A 17,698-nucleotide genomic window follows, 5' to 3' on the forward strand; every position below is an offset into this window, starting at 1 on the left:
GTGAAGTGAGCAGCATCCCTCCTTCATGAGTGTTTCACAGATCTCAGACAGATGATCTGTGAAACACTTGGATCTGTTTATTGATCGGTATCAGTGACTGGAGGAACAGCAGTGTGGTTTGAGGAGAAATAGAGCTGCTGCTGATGCAGTGATGGAGATGCTGAAATGATCAATGATCAGTCACTGAGGACACTGGAGAAGTCTGGGATCCGAGCTGCAGCTCACTGCTGCTTGGAAAATGCACAACAATGTGTGTGAAGGACCCACACTGTGTCAGCATTTAGAAAGGTCACATGTAGGGATCCCAGGATCCTGATTGGTCCACAGCTTTTTCTTTATATTCATGATCTTTGTAATTGGAGTCATTTGGTATCATTTGTTCTTTTTGGAGATGATCCAAATAAATTTTGTTGTGTGATATTTGAAAGGATGTTTTGTTGCCACTGAATGCAGAAAAAATGTGAAGCATTCAAACCAAAAGAGTTTCTGCAACGTTTCAGCTGCTTTGATTACAGATGAACATTTCAAACAACACACTGACATATCAAAGTCGTTATCAGCATTGTACAAAATAAGAATGTATGAAACTATAAGGCTCTGAATATTATTCACTGCTCACTGAGACTTCCTTTCATTCTGAGTGTGATCTGTGTCAATACATCAAACATATCAGAAACGATGGATGGATGGATGGTGTTTGTGTGTCTGTGCAACACTTCAGTGAAAGCAAAGTGTAAATGATCAGAATCGTTGGTGTCAAAGGCTCGAGGATCAATGAAAAAGTGAAGGTAAAAAAGGTGGAGGAGTGCACACACCTGGGCTCAACCATCCAAAGCAACAGAGAGGTGAAGAAGAGAGTGCAGGCAGGGTGCAGTGGGTGGACATGATGATTTGGAGATGGTGGCAGTGACAGAAAGATAGGAGGCCAAGCTGGATGTGGCAGAGCTGAAGAGGTTCAGATCTTCACTGGGAGTTAGAAGGATAGACTGGATTAGAAATGACTCCATCAGAGGGACAGCTCAGAGTCAGAGAGGCTGAGATGGTCTGGACATGTGCAGAGGAGGGAGCGTGAAGATGCTGCAGGCAGGAGGAACCCCAGGTGAGGTTCATGGATGTAGTGAAGGAGGACATGCAGAGGGTTGGTGTGACAGAGGAGGATGCTGGGATAGGGTGGGCATGTTCATTGAGGCTCAGGTTGAGCTTGTGTGTGTGGAGCAGTGTGTTTATGAATGAGTGCAGTCAGCAGGGTTCATCTCAGCAGCTGTTTGAAGGAGACTTTATGTCTCTGAGCTGTGACCAGTTATTAACCGTGGTTGCTGACATTAAGCCAACAGGTTTTGCAAGCTAGCTAACCAGCGCACAAACTACTGCCAATAGCCACAATGAACTGAACATGAAATATGTATTAAAGGTTGTGGTGACTGAGACAGAGAACGGATGATTAATGCTTCTGAATATAAAATACTTGATAATAACGTACAGTCCTTCTTAACCAACATGGCTGCCAGGTTCTTCGCTAAATTTCAGATATGACCCGCAACTGTGACCATGACGTCATATTAATGGTGCATGTGTATTACATAAAACATGAATCCTAATGTGCTTTCCGCAGGTAACTGAACAGGTTATTTTGAGTTTTTAAGTATTTTTTCAAGTTGAAAATTGCCAAATTGTCATGACAACAGTTTTACTGCACACACACGCTGCCGCCATCTTGGAGTCAGGGCTGGGGGGGGCTACTCTGATTTTCTGGGTTTGAAGTCTGAGAGCTGCCATCTTCAGAGCTTTTTGATGACTCTCTTTATAAACAGAGCTTTTTTGCAGCCAACAGCATCACGATTGATCTGAGAGCTGAACTGATGATGATGATGTTGGGGTCCAGGTGATGATGAGCTCTGCTAGTTTACCTTCAGCCTGTAGAAGAAGAGCTTTACACACCTGGATGACCTCCTATCACACATCCTGCTGTTCCTTCTCTGGAAGGTTGTGGACTCCGTCTGCTCGAGCAGTTTTCCAGCCAAATGAATGTGATGAATAAAGACCAGCCTGTGCCCCCCCCCCCCCCCCCCCCCCCCCTCCACACACACACACACACCACGCAACACTGATGAGGACAGGCAGTTCAGATCATGTGGCTTCAACGTTAGTTTAACTTATGAAATCATGGACAGTAAAATAAAGTCTGTGTAGATCTTTTGCCCCCTTCAAGCTGAATCCACTGAGACTAAAATTAGAATCCAGTAAAGACTTCAGAGTCTGAGACATAACATTTTTATTGATTATATGATGCGATAAGAATTTGATATTGATTTTTATATATTGTGAAAACAGTGTGTAGTTGTGAGTGCGCTGTGGTTGGATATGAATGTACTGTGAGCTCACTGTCAATCATTTCATTCAGGGTTTCATTTTGAATTGATCATTTTTCATGTTTCCAGCTGCATCTTTAGTCATTCTGAACTGTTTCCTGTCCAAAGAGCTGGACTCAGGCATCTGTAAGAAAACACAAGAAGGTTTTCTTATTTTAAAATAGACTCACACTAAACTGTTTTATAGAATAAACTCCTGCATGTCAGGAACCAAGAACTCAATACACTTTAACAAGAATGGAAACGATGAGCTCAGGCACAAAAAATATGAGCCAGCTATAGCACTGACCTCTGACCCTTCAGGTGTATCTAAAGCAATGACCTCTGACTTTCAGCTCCACCTCTTTCTTCATCAGGATCTTTCCCTCCCTGCTGTAGGCGATGCAGGTGTAGATGTTTGTGTCTCTCCCTGTGGGCTGTCTCAGGCTCAGACTGAGGTCTCCAGTTCTCAGCAGGTCTCCATTCATCTCCGTTCGTCCTCTGTAACATCTGTCCTGCACCCCAGGCTGGTCAGAGCCGTTCCGATACACGTGGACCCTCCTACCACTGTTGTCAAACCACAGGACTTTAGCATCTTGAGGCAGGCTTTCTGTGGTTTTGAAGGGCAGCTGGACAGACTTTACCCCCTCCTCCACCTCCACCTTGGGGACTGAGAGGACAACAAACACAACATGATGACATCAACAGCAGCTCTGAGCACAAAGGTTGTTATGATGAACATGTGTCCCATGTAGCAGAGCGAAGCTCCAACAGCAGCAGCCTGGCTTTAGTTTGAGCCCTTTGCTGCATGTCCTCAGCCTGTCTCCCTGCTCTCCTGTCTCTCTCTCACTGTACCCTCCAATAAAGACAGACATCTTTAAGCTGACAGCAGTCGCTGTTTCAAAATGGATGATTCCCACTCAGAGGAAGCTGTAATCAGTTTAAAGCATGCTCTTACTTGTGGCACTGACCTCTGACCTTGAGCTCCACCCTGTTGAGAATGTTTTCCTCTCCGCTGTAGACGGTGCAGATGTAGGTCCCTCCATGTGTGGGGTATTTCAGGGTCAGACTGAGGTCTCCAGTTCTCAGCGGGTCTTGGTTCATCTTGGTTCGGCCTCTGTAATCAATGGGTTGTTCTTCGGGTCGGTCGGAGCCGTTCTGATACACGTGGACTGTTCTGGAACGTATTGTCCACTCCACTTTAGCATCTTTAGGCAGGTGACCTGTGGTTTTGCAAGGTAGGTAAACTGTCTCCACCCCTGACTCCACCTCCATCCTGCTAACTGAGAGGACAACAGAGCACAGCATGAGCTGCACAGACAGCAGAAGCTCTGAGCACGTTAGTGCTAAAACATGTTTGACTGGGTTTATAGGAACTGTGAGAAGCAGCATCTTCATCTCTGGCTCATCAAGTAACCTTTTCATCACCCTCTTAGAATAATGGCCTGACTCAGTTTTTAATGAAAATGTAATTTTTGCCCAAATCATCATATTTTCAATATTTGGTTCAGTTTTTGTGTTTTCTTAAAAAAAAACCTGAAAAAAGGACTTTTATTTTAGGAGGATGACGGTTAGAAACCCTGACTTCACCTAACTGAAAACTCACAAACTAATTCTGCTTGTTATCTACTGCCTACCTGTCCCTAACTGCGTAGTTAGCTATGAGGAAATAATATCGTGAAGGTCATTATGAAGCACTTCATTTAATCTATTATTAGACTCAACTGGCTTCTCTCCAAATCTAATGAGTCGACTCATTGTTACTCTGGCTCTTGTCCTGACACACAGTTCTTCCTGAAAACCTGCTTTTAAGTTTTTCTTAATAACTTTAAAATTTACCTTATTGGACTGCACGGCACTGAGGAATAAATTAATTACAGTAGATGATTATCTGAAAGATGCTCCATCTCCTTCAATCCCCAAATGACTCAGAGTCCTGGTGCTGGGCCTTTGTGTTGTTTCCCTGAGGTTCTGTTCTCATTGCTTTTCTACTGTGTCCTGAGTTTGTTATGTGTGTGTGTGTGTTCATTGTTCATTCCCTGTCCTTGTGTCATGTTCATGTGTTCAGTGTGTCCTGGTCCTGGTCTGTTTGGTTACTTCCTGTTTTATTTTGGTAAGTTTTGGTCTTTGTGCTTTGGGTTTAGTTCTGCTTCCTGTGCTTCCCTCTCAGCTGTTTCCCATCACCTGCTCTGTCTACTGTGTTTCCACATCCCTTGTGGTGATGTTGTTGGTTTTCCTCCTGCTGTGTGCCTCTCTGTCCGGGTCCTGTTATCAACTGTGTTTTCTATTTTATGCTGCTGGCCCCGTCTGGTTCTGTCTGGTGTTCCAGCCAGAAAGCTGATTTTTTTTGAGTTCACACACTCCCTCTCGAGTCCTGATTTTGGGGTCCTCAACCTGGCTGCCACAGCTGTACATGACCTCTACACCTGATCTCCACCTCCTCTCACTGTATGCTGTAGTGTTGAGTTTTTCTTAAGTAATACAGACACAACATACCTTTGTTTCTCCTTAAATATAATACAAAAGCCACAATGGCACCAAGTGCAACAGCCAGGAGAGCCAGAAGACACCAGGCCTCAGCTGGAAAAGTGTACGGCTCTGTAAGAAACCAACAACACGAGGGTTAGATCCACTGTAACAATACCGGACAATGTACTGTATAAATATGGAGCTTGTTATTTACAGGTCTTTTCAGTATTTCCATTGTGGTTTAGGGTGTTGTTGACGCTCCAGAAAATATTCTGGCAGAAAATTACCAGGACATTTTGTTCCAGTGCAAACACCATGTTCTAAAAGAATCACTCTTTGCTCTGGTTGATCAGGCCGGTTCTGGTCAGGTGTGGGCTCAGCTCACCCAAACAAGCTCTCTTACCCACCCAGACTAGTCCAAAGTAGCACCACAGAAACCATCAGCACTATTCCCAAAGTCTGATCCTAAGAGCAGCCTGCAGCCCGCCTCCAGAGACTCTGCACCTGTTCACTCTCTGTAATCACAGCTACTAATGTGCACAGTGAGGTGTCTAAATCATCGAGGAGCTCAAAGGCACTCTCTTTGTTAAAAAAATATAAATGCCTTAATTTCTATCACTGAGTCACTTTTAACTTAAAAGACTCAAATGAGTTTCAGCACAGAGGCCTTCAGTTGGAAGTTAAACAGATTACATGAAAACTGGATCTGTTTCAAGTGGTGTCCCACAAACAGGAACCCACCACACCAATGGCAAAGAACCAATCGGTGTCAGAGTGCACTTTTCCATCAGTGCTGGCTTTCTCACCTGTCAAATGAAAGGACAAACTAACTGTGGTATAAAAATTAATAGAATTAAGAGTTGGACCTTTGACCTGCAGGTGAACATTTGTCAGTCTCGGCTCTTCTCCAAACTCTCTGATGGTGCAGGTGTAGGTGCCGCTGTCAGAGAGGTGGGGTTTCCTCAGAGTGAGGCTGAAGTCTCCAGTCTGCAGAGCGTCGATCTTCATGGATGTTCGGCTGCTGTAACGACTGTTTTGTTCCTCTCTTGCCTGCTGATGCTGGTGGACGGTTGGAGGGTTGAGGTCGTAGTGGCTCCACACCGCTGTGGCGAGTCCTGTTACAAAAGGCATCTCACAGGGCAGCAGTACTGACTCCGCCCCCTGGTACACCTCCACAGTGAAGACTTGGTGGGACACTGTGAGGACACACAGACACAAATGTGAATCAGCTGTTTGTGTGATCTGAGCATCACATGAAATTAGCAACTAGTTGCAGTAGATTTTGTCAGTGTGAAAATAATAAGTTAACACCACAAAGTAGGCTGCCTTAACTCCACAATTACATGTTTGATTATTTAACATCTGATTGTTCACTTTCAGGTTGTTTCATATAAATCCTGTTTATAAGTCCAACTCAGGACATTTAGTAAATGATCTGAATATGCCCACTTTAACTGTGGAACAATAGAATAGAATAGAATACAGAACAACAGAGGTGTTTCTGATGGACATGTCCATGTGCAGCTCTTGTCTCTGTTCCTGCTGTGTGGTGAGCAGCCTGTTAGTGTGATAACCTCTGACCTTTATCTACAGGAGGTGTTAGGGTTTGTTGCTGACCTTTGACCTGTAGCTGTACAGTTGTCAGTGTGCGTGTGTTTCCGATTGCTGTGACGGTGCAGGTGTAGGTGCCGCTGTCAGAGAGGCGGGGTTTCCTCAGAGTCAGGCTGAAGTCTCCGGTCTGCAGAGCGTTGGTCTTCACGGATGTTCGGCTTCTGTAACGTCTGTGCTGATCACTCAGTTTATCACCTGCTCTGCTACGCTGATGTATGATTGGAGAATTGAGGTCGTAGCGGTGCCACACCAGCGTGTGGCTCCGAGGTACAGAAGAATCCCGGCATGGCAGCAGGACGGACTCCACCCCCTCAAACACCTCCACACCTGAGGCATGCTGGGAAACTGCGAGGAAACAGAGTAAAAATAATAAACTTGGTAAGACATGGATCCACCTTTAAAATAAAGATATTGTGATGACTCTGTGGCACCTCTGAATGTCACAGATCATTTCACTGATGTGGACAACTCTGCAACATAAGGTTACATCACAATTCAAATCACAACAGTCACCCCAAGGCACATTACTTTGTAAGGTAAAGACCCTACAATAATCCAGAGAAAACTGAACAATCAAAACGACCCCCTATGAGCAGCACTTGGTGACAGTGGGAAGTAAAAACTCCCTTTAACAGGAAGAAACCTCCAGTCTGGATCTTGTCCTGACATATGACAAAGAAACTGAAGACTTAACAGTATTCCCTGAAAGCCCCCTCCTGTCTGATCATTTCTTAGTAACATTTACATTTACTTTAATGGATTACACAGCAGTGGGGAATAAGTTTTATCACAGTCTTTCTGAAAGTGCTGTAACTAAGTTTAAGGATCTAATTCCTTCATTATTATGCTCTTCATAATTGCATAAAAATACTGCAGTTTAGTGCAGGATAAACAGGTTAAACTGTGGTGAGTTTACAGTGAAGCTCCGTGTGTAAAGCAGCTGTGGTGTTCATGGACAGAGTTACAGGTTACAGTGCAGCAGAGATTCATTTCAATTTCAGATGAGATTCATTCATGTTCACACTAACTGCATACTGTCAGTACAGAGACAGCATAAACAGCCTGTTGTCAGTGTGGGGGATGGTATCAGCTGAGACAGCTGGTGAAATACTGGGTTGCATTTTGCTGACTTCAGTTGTGTAAATGCACACAGAGCAGCAGCTGCTGATCACAGCCTGACACAAAAAAAACTCCTGGAGCTACAACACACGCTGAGCCACTACAACAGAGCCTCTACTTTTTCACTTTTACTTAAGTAAAGAAGCTGAATCAGTATTTCAGCTTGTAAGTATCTGTACTTCTGCTTAAGTACAGAATGTCTACTTTTGCCACCTCTGATCATAAACAAAAAACTGTCTTTTGGAGCTTTCTATAAACCTCAATTTAGTTTCTAAACTTTTCTATTCCATGTACGAATAAGGATCATACAGATCATCACATAAACACCACACAGTGAGACTTTGTGCCTGTTTGAGGCTCACGGTGAGCTTCTTACCGTCCACGAGGAGCAGGAAGAGCAGCAGCATGTTGATCGTCCTGTAGGAACTAAAGGAGCACGAAGAGCTGCTAATATGCTTCTGACTGGATGAAGACACAAACAAAAAGCTCACTTTTTATTTTAAGGAGGAAGTGAGCCATGTGACATGAAACTGAGCAGAGTGAGGATCATTAATAAACAGCCACCAGCTCAGTGCTCTCATCACGGCTCATCAGCATACTGACACTTATTAAATGAAGAACCAGCATGAAAGGGTTTTTTTTAAGGTGGAAATGTTTACTCGACTCTTTGTTCCTATTTCTTGTGAAATCTAGATTTTTTTAAAAAAGGAAGTTGGAGATTCTGCCAGTTTTAGCTGAACTTATGTAACTCACAACCTAAAATATCAGCTTAATACCTGACGTTAACTTTATTTTGGTAAATCTAGTCATAAAAGCATATAATGTGCTTCACAAAACGAGGAAGTGTAACAAACTAAAGTGTCAGGTTTGTGATAAAAACTGTTTTGAATCATCTTCTTTTTATGTGGGAGGAGAATTAAGAATGTATTTGGGTAATAATTTCACTTTGACTGTGTTTATTGTTTAATGTCTCAGAGAATTATGATCTGCTTTACTCTGAAAATACTGTAGTCTAAATCTTTGTGTTGTTTTAGATGTTGGCACATCATGTAGTGTTAATTAAATACGAAGTCACAGTGTTTCCTGTAGACTCACCTCTGAAGTCGAACCATTGGTTTCCTCTCTGTGACCTTCTTCTGGAGCATTTGTTGACCCTCTTATTTTTCTTGGAGGTATCTGGATCCTATCCCAGCTGTCACAGGGCAAGAGGCAGGGTACACCTGTCCAGGTCGCCAGCTTGTTGCAGAGCTAACACAGAAGAGAGACACACAACCATTCATACTCACATTCACACCTTTCAGCAATTTAGAGTAACCAATTAACCTAACCCACGTAACTGCATGTTTTTGGACTGTGGGAGCTTCTGTCTGTGAGCTTCTGTCTGTGAGCCTCTGTCTGTGAGCCTCTGTCTGTGAGCTTCTGTCTGTGAGCCTTTGTCTGTGAGCCCTTGTCTGTGAGCCTCTGTCTGTGAGCTTCTGTCTGTGAGCCTTTGTCATGGAGTTTGTGGATGTGTGTACAGCAAAGCGCTCAGCAGGCAGAAATGATGCTGGGAATGAGGTTTCTGTTCCCTGCTAGCTCCAAACTTCTACTGGCTGCAACATAAAAATGTCTGTCTGTGGGGACTGAGCAAAGAAACTTGTGCAACATGTTTAAATGTGCTGCATTTTGACACAACATTGACAACTATGAACTGCTTTATAATGACTGGCCGTGGTTCTGCTAAAGGGTCAATGACTGGTTCCTCAAAACTGTTAGTGTTTCCACACCACTTAGCATTTACATGTGCTGACCTTTCTGCTCTGAATCATGTAAGTCACATTCTGATGTGTTACCCTGTTGCTTGTCATGGCATCATCAGTGAGACCATTTTCAGGGAACATCTGATGATACATGTTCAACAATGCATGCCCGTCAGCCTCGTTTAAGACTGTGTGGTGGGATGGAGACAGAGGCACCGCTGTACACTCTTCCAAGAGAAGTTTTTCTGCTGACACCAAAGCACTGTGCTTTACACAGAGGTGGCCAAAGTACTGACATTCTGTACTTAAGTAGAAGTAGAAGTACTTGTACTTGTGTTTATTGTGATTTGGTTTCTTATTTTTATTTGGTTTCATCTTATAGGAAGCAGTTCGCGGCCTGCACAACTCTGAATCCACTAAAAGCCGGTATGATCCTCTGCAGAGGTAAGAATCAGAAACAAAGCAGCAGTATTCAATGTGTGGAGGAGAGAAGAACTTAAAATGTTTTTACTCTTATTTATTTTCACCTTTATTTTCCACAGACTGTGTTCGTCTCACAATGCGAGTGTTTCTAATGCGTGGACCGTGATATAATTGTGTGTCAGTATCAATTGGTGTTGTTTGTGTGTTTTTTTGCCTGAATATTGTTTACGTATGCACTGTGTTTATGCTCTTTATTTACAATGTACAAAAATGTTTTCCAGCTTCTTGCAAAACCTACGAGACGGTCCGCCGCAGCTTCCGCTCTGGAAAAGGCAGCAGCCATTAAAAACTCTGCCCGGTGTCATGCAAGAAGGAAGCCGGTAAGACGTGTTGGATTGTTTTGTTGGTCTGCTGTATTTGTGTAGTTAGCTTGGAAATGCAGTTTTATTTTTGGGAAATATTACTTATTGTTTTTTTTTTTTTACTTTATATAAAATCTGGCTTCTTTTGAACAACCCAAAATGTATATAAAAAGGTATATATATCCAGAGCCGGCCCAAGCTTTGAAGGGGCCCTAAATAAGGTTTGATTTGGGGCCCCCTTCATACCTGAACTTAATCGTTATTAATGCTGGAGGGTTAAAGTTGATTATTAATTTTTTTAAGATGCATTACTGTTTCAGCCCTTTCAATTCAATTATCCAATTCAATTTTATTTATACAGCACCAACTCACAACAAACAGTCGCCTCAAGGCACTTTATACTGTAAGGTCATCCTAATCTTAAAAACAGAGAGGGTGTCTGTCTCCTGAATCCAAGCTGGGAGCTGGTTCCACAGAAGAGGGGCCTGAAAGCTGAAGGCTCTGCCTCCCATTCTACTCTAACCCTCTGAGCTCTATGCTGGCCATTTGCTGCCACTTCACTCTCTTTTTTTAACCATTTTAACTGTGTTAATGCATATGGAATAAAATTTCACAAGGGTCTAGATTTCATTCTGATTTTTTAATTTTCCACTTCAACTACTGAAATATGTCAATAATGTAGTGTGTACATCAAATTGTTCCTCTTGGCTCTATCGTGGCAACTTTTGGCCCATTAAAACCCATTAAAACTACATTTTTAAATCTCTTGTTATATGCAACATAAAAGCATGCATTTTGGGCACAACTGCTTTCATTCTAAACTCAAGACATGGAATTTGTAATTTTTAACAGTTTCTACCAGATTAGATAATTTATTAATTTTTTGCTGAGCAGGCAATTTTATGTAATATTCTTAGTTTCCAATGGGGCGTATGATGGCTTACTACACTCCAGTGGAGCAAATAAATCACACAATTTTGACATAGGAGTGATGTCACATAATTTTTTGTGTGTGTGCATGAAAATAATTATTCCTTTATGTGACATTCTAGCAGAAATATGTATTTGAAAGACAGACTGAAATAAATTATGACCTCCAAGTTACCAGCTATTCAGCTTTGAGTTTCCCAGGTAAACTTGGCTTTGATGCACATGTTCAAAGCACTTGTAGCTTTGTTCTTTTCATTAAAAAAAATACCACACCCAAATATCTAACCTCTAAAAAAAGTTTAAAAAAAATTCACTGGCCATCTTGCAGAGTTCAAAGTTGCAGCTGCAGGGTAAACAACAACAACCTCTGGCACTGTTTGTAAATCTGTCCCGGAGTTTGTGCAGGTGCAGCAAAGACTGCTGCCAGAAGTAAACTTAGCAGCTTCAAGATCGTATTTTCTCCAGCAAGAAGGTCATATTCACTGCTTCAAGCACTTGACTATGTAATGTGCTCAAAGAGCGAAGATGGGGAGAAATCCTCTGTACTTGAAGACACATCAACTCCTGAAGATGAGGGCACACCTTCCTCAGAGGTTGACAGCATCAGCACTGATGATGAAGAGTACCAGCCAGTGCCTGATTCTACTTCTTTAGGGCGTGAGGACAATACAGACACAGCAGTTGGATCAGTGGATGTCTCATGATTGGAAACTTATGTGGTTTCCCACTGCTGAAGAGACCCTGCATTACAATCCAGTATCTGCTGGTCTCACCCCAGGGCCCACCCTGTATGCAATTGCCCACATCAGCAACTTGAAGTCTGCCTTTGACCTGTTTGTCACAGAAGAGATCATTCATCTTCTGTGCACCCACACAAACCTGCATGGGAGGAGGAGGTGTGAGGTTTGGAAGGATGTGGATGAAGTGGAGATGAGAGCCTACATTGGAATTCTGATTTGGGAAGTTAACCATGGAATGAGGGTCACATTCCAACTGACAGGAGCTACAAGGACACACTGTCACATGTGAAAACATCTTTACTTCATTTTTCTTGGAACTCCTCAGAAGACAACTGGCTCTGGTTGGTACAATCAAGGAGAAACAAACCAGAGCTACCTCCCCACCTCCTCCAACTGTGACAGCACAAGATTCTGTCATCTGTCTTTCTTTTCACAAAACTAACATGGCAGTATCCTACATGCCCAAGCGAGGGAAGAATGTGCTTCTTTTGTGCACAAACCCCAGGCAACCAGCGGTCAGCGACGGGGAATAGAGGAAGCCTATAGCAGTTATATGATATAACTGGGATTTAAAGGGTTAAAATTCTGCGTTTGAATGAAATTTTAGTTTTAATGACAAGGACTGATGCAAATTTTAAAATTCAAGTTTTGAAAGTGAGAAAATCAGTTAAAAAATATTTATTTTAGAGCATTTTAGAGCACAAAAAGGAGGTGGCCATTTTTGGCCACGAACAAGCTGAAAGGGAGTTTTTAGGTTTTTTTCATCACTGCACAAAAAGTAATGATTCATAAAAATCAATGATACTGCTGATAATTGACATGCATTTAGCTGCAATGAAGGTTAAAAAAATAAATCAGGTTGCATGTGTTATTTGGTAAAAAAATGTAAATTTATAATTTTCTCATTTTATAAATTATTAGGACTACATGATATAACTGGGATTTAAAAGGTTAAAATATAGAGTTTGAATCAAATTTTGGTTCTAATGACAAGGACTGATGCTAATTTAAAAAATCAAGTTGTGAAAGTGTGAAAATTGGTTAAAAAATGTTAATTTTAGAACATTTTTTGAATATAAACATGAGGTGGCCATTTTTGGCCACGAACAAGCTGAGAGGGAGTTTTTAGGTTTTTTCATCACTGCACAAAAAGTAATGATTCATAAAAATCAATGATACTGCTGATAATTGACATGCATTTAGCTGCAATGAAGGTTAAAAAAATAAATCAGGTTGCATGTGTTATTTGGTAAAAAAATGTAAATTTATAATTTTCTCATTTTATAAATTATTAGGACTACATGATATAACTGGGATTTAAAAGGTTAAAATATAGAGTTTGAATCAAATTTTGGTTCTAATGACAAGGACTGATGCTAATTTAAAAAATCAAGTTGTGAAAGTGTGAAAATTGGTTAAAAAATGTTAATTTTAGAACATTTTTTGAATATAAACATGAGGTGGCAATTTTTGGCCACGAACAAGCTGAAAGGGAGTTTCTTCAATTTTGCCTTCCCTGCAAAAAAATATTAATGCATAATAATCAGTGTTCTTATTAATCAGTTACATATCTCAGGCTGTACTTTTGATAATACAAGAGAATCCCATAGCACTGCGAATATATGAAGTACTCAGTTTTGAGGTAATTTGCCAACAAGTGCATTGTTCAAACAAGCTGGCATTTGAAGGGTTAATAAATAAAAAAGGAATGAACATTTTACATTTACGTGAAGAACTGATGTTAGTTAAGAACGTTATGCAAAAAAAAAATCAAAAAACAAGAAAAAATTAAAAAATTATGCCCTCTGTTTGTTAGTGGCAATTTTTGGCCACGAACAAGCTGAAAGGGTAGTAAAAACGAACAAGTTCAGAGGGTTAAGTATCCTAGGAACCACAAGTAAGCCAGCAGTCTGAGACTGAAGTGCTCTGTTGGGGTGATATGGTACTATGAGCCAATGAAAAGAAGCCAATATGGGAGAAATCTGCTCTCTCTTTCTAGTCCCTGTCAGTACTCTAGCTGCAGCATTTTGGATCAGCTGAAGGCTTTTCAGGGAGCTTTTAGGACAGCCTGATAATAATGAATTACAATAATCCACCCTAGAAGTAATAAATGCATGAATCAGCTTTTTAGCATCAGTCTGAGGCAGAAATATTAGAGTGTAGCCTACTCATTAAATTAGTGTTGTTACAAGTGTACAAATCTGGACAGTTAGAATAGTCTCTTCTTTCTTTTAGGACATTGGCATATGTAAAAAATTAAAACAAACCAAAAGGTTTCATGACAAATGCGGCTGCATAGGGCCCCCTGGTGATCAGGGGGCCCTATGCAGCCGCATTTGTCGCCTATGCTTCTGGCCGGCTCTGCCTACAGCTGCTGTTGCTGCAGCATTGCTGTTCCAGAGGACGTGGAGGCTACAGCAGCGAACATGTCTGTGATCTTTACACACTTTGTAGCATCTACATCGACACTCTTAATTTTCTTCGCACCTCCTTTCTGCTGCATCAGTTTCTCCATGTTCCTGCTCCTTTAACACACGTGCTCAACACTGAAACTACCAGTGGGAGTTACTGGGGACCACGCAGAGAGAGGGTGGGGCTGTTTTCATCCTATATCCTGATGGTTCAGTCCACTATAGTTCAGTCTATATTGAAGATGGCCCAATGGGCCGCCCCCTCTAAACTGTGGGCTGGTCTCTTAGAATAAAGGAAAGAAAAAAAATCCAACAGCATCGGCCCCTGAGGACTGTCGGCCCACCGGGCAGATTATCAGTCCAGCCCTGGACTCAGTTGGCTTCTCTGGCATAGACACTGAACATTTAACAGTTTTTTTCCTGAAAACCTGCTCTACGTATTTCTTAATAACTCTAAAATTTACCTTATTGGACTGCACAGCCCTGAGGAATAAATTAATTGCAGTAGATGTATATCTGAAAGTGGGCCCCTACGCCTCCATCTCCTTCAGAGGCCTGGTGCTGGGCCTTTGTTTTGTTTCCCTGAGGTTCTGTTCTCATTGCTTTTCTTCATCGTTCATCCCCCGTCCCTGTGTCACATTCATGGTTCCTGGTCCTGCTCTGTTTGGTTACTTCCTGTTTTGGTAAGTTTCAGTCTTTGTGCTTTGGTTCCCTCCCAGCTGTTTCCTATTTCTCATCACCTGCTGTGTAAATATTGTCTCAGTTTTTCCATATCCTTTGTGGTGATATGTCATGTTTTTTATTTGTGAATGAAGACATTTAAACAGTTTAGTTTAAAATGTGAACATTTATTATAACAAAGAATCAGAAGGATCACATGTACATGGGGGCTCTTGGTTCAGGAGTTCACAGGTCATCCCAGCAGCTGGCTGTGACTCCCCTTCCCAACACAGCAACAATTCTAGGCTAAGCATAACATTTTATACTACCACTATCTGCAAGCAAAAACAGATACAGAGAACTTGGCCTTCATCATTGGTTCATTGACTCTCATGGCTCAGATTTCTTCCATAAAGTTCTGTAAAAGAAGCACTTCCTGCTCTGACGTTTCCCTGATCCTTACCAGGCAGGTTTATCCTGCTTAGTAACAGGACATGGAGACGTGTACTCACTCTCCTGTACACCGAACTGCACAGACTGTCAAAACCTTCAAGGATAAGATAAACATATTCTTCCCCGAGCCCGGGAAGGCCATAAATAAGATTAACATGTTTCCCAGAAGCCGTGAAGTCATCCTGCTCCTCTATTTAATTTATTGATTTATTTATTCAACCACTGCTTCAGCCACTATTTAGTTATTTTAATTCAATCACTATTTGATCATTTTAATTCGACTACTGATTATACATTATTTAATCCAAAGATTAATTTATCATTTAATCAACTACTGTTTAGAGCTTTGAGTCAACTGCTAATTACTCATTTGATTCAATTACTATTAATGTAATCATTTGATTTATTCACCATTTATTTAATCATTTAATTGATTCATTATTAAATTAATCAATTGTTGGAATTTTACAGCATTATAATTCTGTCCATTAAGTAAAAAGAGTAAAAATAAGACGCAACAATGGCCTCATTGGTTTTCCTCCTGCTGAAGAAGAAGAAGAAACAGCCTTTATTGTCCCACAGAGGGGAAATTTGGGATTTGCTGTGTGCCTCTCTGTCCGGGTCTTGTTATCAACTGTGTTTTCCAGCCTTGTAGATTCTGGTGTTCCAGCCAGAAACAGTGTTTGGTTCACACACTCCCCCTCCTCAGCCTTTCTGCCACAGCTGACCTCCATACCTGACCTCCACCTGCACTCACTTCATGTTGTAGTGTTGAGTTTTTCTTAAGCGTTTTTTGTTTTTTTTCAAATACAACACACACACGACACACAATTGATGACTAATCTCCTGAAATATAATACAAGAGCCACAATGACAACAACTGGAACAGCCATGAAAGCCAGACGATACCAGATTTCACCTGGAAGAGTGTCTGCAAGAAACAACAACACCAGGGTTAGATCCACTGTAACAACACCGCACAATCTACTGTATAAATATGAAGGAATTTTCCATATTAGTTATTTACAGGTTTATTTCCAACTGCCAAGCATTGTGTTTAAGGTGTGTTTGACCACTGTTTGTTTCTGATTAGTTAAATGACTCCTCATCCACAGCAGTGCATTTTGATTAAAACCATAGCATTCTAACTTATTTAATCAATTACTCTTTGATCAGTTATATCAAATGCCACTATAAAATCCAACTGACACCATTTTCTTTTCTTCTATGCGTTTTAACCAATCATCTGTCCTTTGAGTTACAGCTGTATCTGTAGAACGCCCCGTTCTATAAGAGTGTTGATATTCAGTTCTTACATTATTCTCAGTGAAACAGAATTAATCTGCTTGTATGGGATTGTTTCCATAACCTTACTTAATGCAGGTCATAGACTTACTGGGTGACTGTATGTCCCTCAGTGCACATATTAAACGCATTTGTCTGCTTTTTTTGCATTTGTGCAATATTTCTAAACATCCTTTCTCAGAGTGATGCTGAAAAGCTAATTCATGCATTTATTACTTCTAAGCTGGACTATTGTAATTCATTATTATCAGGCTGTCCCAAAGAGTACTGACAGGGACTAGAAAGAGAGCATGTCTTAAAGACCTCAGAGGACCGTATCACCCCCACAGTGTTTCTTTTTTGTTCACATCTTTTTACTCTGTTTATACCCCACTCTGTATTTAATCATTAGTTATTGATTGTTGAGTGATATTCATGTAAAATTGAATTGAATTGAATCAATCAGACTATGGTTTGGCATGTGTTGCTGACCTTTGACCTGCAGCTGAACAGTTGTCAGTCTCGGCTCCTCTCCAAACTCTCTGATGGTGCAGGTGTAGTTGCCGCTGTCAGAGAGGTGGGGTTTCCTCAGAGTGAGGCTGAAGTCTCCAGTCTGCAGAGCATCAGCCTTCATGGATGTTCGGTTTCTGTAACGCTGGTTTTGATCTTTCAGTTGATCTTCTTGCTGCTGACGCTGGTGGACGGTTGAAGGATTGAGGTCATAGCGGCTCCACACCGCTGTGGTTGGTCCAGAAACAAATGGGATCAGACAGGGCAGCAGGACTGACTCCGCCCCCTCGTACACCTCTACACTGGTTACTTGTTTTGACACTGAGACGACACAAAGACACGAATGTGAATCAGCTGTGTGTGAACCGATCACATGATCAACTGAGACAGAGACCTGATCAGTATCAGGAAGTAACATTATTGAGTAGGCTGCCTTAAACAGTCCAGAAAAACATGTTTGGTTCTGATGATTCAATGTGTTTGAAGTAAATCATGTTTTTCTCCAACCAGCTGCACAAGAGCTGAGAGAGCAACTCAGAAACCTGCAGATACCAAAACAGCGACCACAATAGAATAGAATAAAATACAGAACAACAGAGGTGTTTCTGATGGACATGTCCATGTGCAGCTCCTGTCTCT

The 17,698-nt window shown here is 41.5% G+C and overlaps 1 protein-coding gene across 1 annotated transcript; it reads right to left on the reverse strand.

Annotated features, from left to right (window-relative positions):
- Positions 1 to 2,334: 2,334 nt before the first annotated feature.
- Positions 2,335 to 8,692, reverse strand: LOC115777960 (uncharacterized). The gene is made up of 8 exons (XM_030725985.1): positions 8,643 to 8,692; positions 7,924 to 8,009; positions 6,435 to 6,773; positions 5,684 to 6,013; positions 4,845 to 4,946; positions 3,320 to 3,631; positions 2,659 to 3,018; positions 2,335 to 2,493 (listed from the first exon to the last, which is right to left on the reverse strand). The coding sequence occupies exons 1-7, from the start codon at positions 8,690 to 8,692 to the stop codon at positions 2,669 to 2,671; spliced, it is 1,569 nt and encodes a 522-aa protein (XP_030581845.1). The 3' UTR covers positions 2,335 to 2,493; positions 2,659 to 2,668.
- Between the last annotated feature and the right edge of the window lie 9,006 nt (positions 8,693 to 17,698).

Source organism: Archocentrus centrarchus, unplaced genomic scaffold (assembly GCF_007364275.1).
Source record: "Archocentrus centrarchus isolate MPI-CPG fArcCen1 unplaced genomic scaffold, fArcCen1 scaffold_89_ctg1, whole genome shotgun sequence".
Lineage (NCBI taxonomy): Eukaryota > Metazoa > Chordata > Actinopteri > Cichliformes > Cichlidae > Archocentrus > Archocentrus centrarchus.